This window comes from Gavialis gangeticus, unplaced genomic scaffold (assembly GCF_001723915.1).
Source record: "Gavialis gangeticus isolate Ggan-Ray unplaced genomic scaffold, GavGan_comp1, whole genome shotgun sequence".
Lineage (NCBI taxonomy): Eukaryota > Metazoa > Chordata > Crocodylia > Gavialidae > Gavialis > Gavialis gangeticus.
In genome coordinates this window covers 56549448-56551260 of record NW_017728993.1, presented here as the reverse complement: position 1 = coordinate 56551260, position 1813 = coordinate 56549448, and the positions used below count along the sequence as shown (strand labels likewise).

The window sequence follows — 1813 nt, the reverse complement described above, 5'->3', positions numbered from 1 at the left end:
CCCCCCCCCCCCCAAATGTTTGACCGTTTAACCTGCAAGTCAGGTGTTTTAGTCAGACAAGTGAACAATCAGTTTTTTCCCTCTGGAGCTGCTCTGTGGTAGCTCTGACATTTGCTTTTGTCATGGAAAAGGCTTTGGGCACTTAGCCTCAAAAATTAAAAGGCAGCTCCCATGAGCTCAGTGTGTGAAATCTAGCTCCAGCTGAGACCCTTGTATGAAGAGAGAGCTCAAAATAGTAGATACTGAGCCAGTCTTAAACACTCTTTCCTGCTCGCTAATGTCAGCTTTCAATTACAAATGGACAATGCTGCTTATGTCTGAGAGTTCAACATACTCTCCTCCCTCTAAAGCACATGAGCAGGATACTTATTCATAACCTAAAAGCAGTCCTGTTACTAGCACTCTCCCTGCAGCAGAGGCAAGGATCATTGACCAAGATTCTCCTGCAGTGTGGGCAAGGATGATGTTAGTGTGCTCCCATCAGTTGCGAGTTTGAAGGGAGAGGGGGAAGAGACTTATTTTCACCTTTTACCATCAAGGAAAGGTAGGACAGAAAAGAAGTACCACTAACACCACCATCCTTGGCATCTAGGAGGGTGGTGATAAAGTATCACCAGACTTATCAACACATACTATTCTCTTAAGGGCAAAGATTCTCTACCAGAGATTAGGGATAGTGTACGTTGGTGTGTTATCTTACTTGAGGCATTCAGCACAACCTTCTTTTAGGATCCACAGGAAAGTCATGCTGGGCTTCATCCTCTCCACTTAGGTTTTGCCCTTCAACATTTGGGTGGAAGGGTTGCAACAGCTGAGAAATGTTGGAAAAGGATGCATGTCTACATGTATTTGACTTGTTTCTACCACATGTTCCATTTTAACAATAGGCAGAACAAGTAAGGCACTAGAGTTTAAGTAGAGCACTGTGGCTTCTGTCCCTAGCACACTGTAATTAAACAGTTCTTTCCCGTTGTGTACAACACTTGCTTCTGCCTGTGAGTCGCTGTTGGAACAAATAAAACTGTGCTTTGTTCACAGCTGGAATCATGCCTTTAAGAATCAGATCACAACACTACAGGGTCAGGCAAAAAACCGAGCAAATCCAAACCGGAGTGAAGTTCAGGCAAACCTTTCTTTGTTCCTAGAGGCAGCTAGTGGGTTCTACACACAGGTGAGTGTGGAATACATCACGTTTTCTGTTTGAATATTTTGCCTTGTGTCTTTGCCTTTATGCTGAATGCATGTAGGTCCTTCTAGTAGCATGGTCACTTGCTAAATTTAGTATGCTGCTTCTAGTTGTTGCTTATGTTCTATGCTTCAGAACAGATAAGCTCCCACAGTGCACGGATCAGTTGCTTAATGCATAAGGATGAGGAAAGCAGGGGAGAAATCCATCTAAAAATGATAAAAACCTATCCTTTTCGGTATATGCAACCATTCCTGTTAAAAGCCAAACAATTATCCTTTGGCAGCATTTTACGCTTTCAATGGAAGCACTTTGCTATGGAAGTGGCACAGTGTTCCTAATGAGATAAGGCTTCTAATGTTTTCTTTTTTTTCTTTTTTTTTTTTGTTTTAATTCTGTGAACTGGATCTTGTATATCAAGTTTATATTTAGAACAAGGGGCCAGATGCATCCTGTAGGGGTCCAATCTGGCACCGGAGATTGGTGGCACAGTACTGGGTTGTCCTGCCCATCTCCTCTGCACTGTTTCCCTCTGCTGTGGAACCTGCTGGTCCATTGTACCTACACTTACACTCTCTACAGAGGGAGTGGAGATTAGTGGCAAGGGTAAGTGTAGGCAGCTGGGTG

At 43.4% G+C, this 1813-nt stretch overlaps 1 protein-coding gene across 3 annotated transcripts in view; it reads left to right on the top strand.

Annotated features, from left to right (window-relative positions):
• The window catches only part of SMG7 (SMG7, nonsense mediated mRNA decay factor), a 118964-nt gene that overhangs the window by 41561 nt on the left and 75590 nt on the right, over window positions 1-1813 (top strand). For 2 of the 3 annotated variants that reach the window (XM_019501747.1, XM_019501746.1), the window contains exon 4: window positions 1039-1171. In XM_019501747.1, the coding sequence (XP_019357292.1) occupies window positions 1039-1171 (133 nt within the window). Of the gene's footprint in view, window positions 1-1038; window positions 1172-1813 lie in introns of those variants that run through there. The other variant, XM_019501748.1, reaches the window with a different exon arrangement.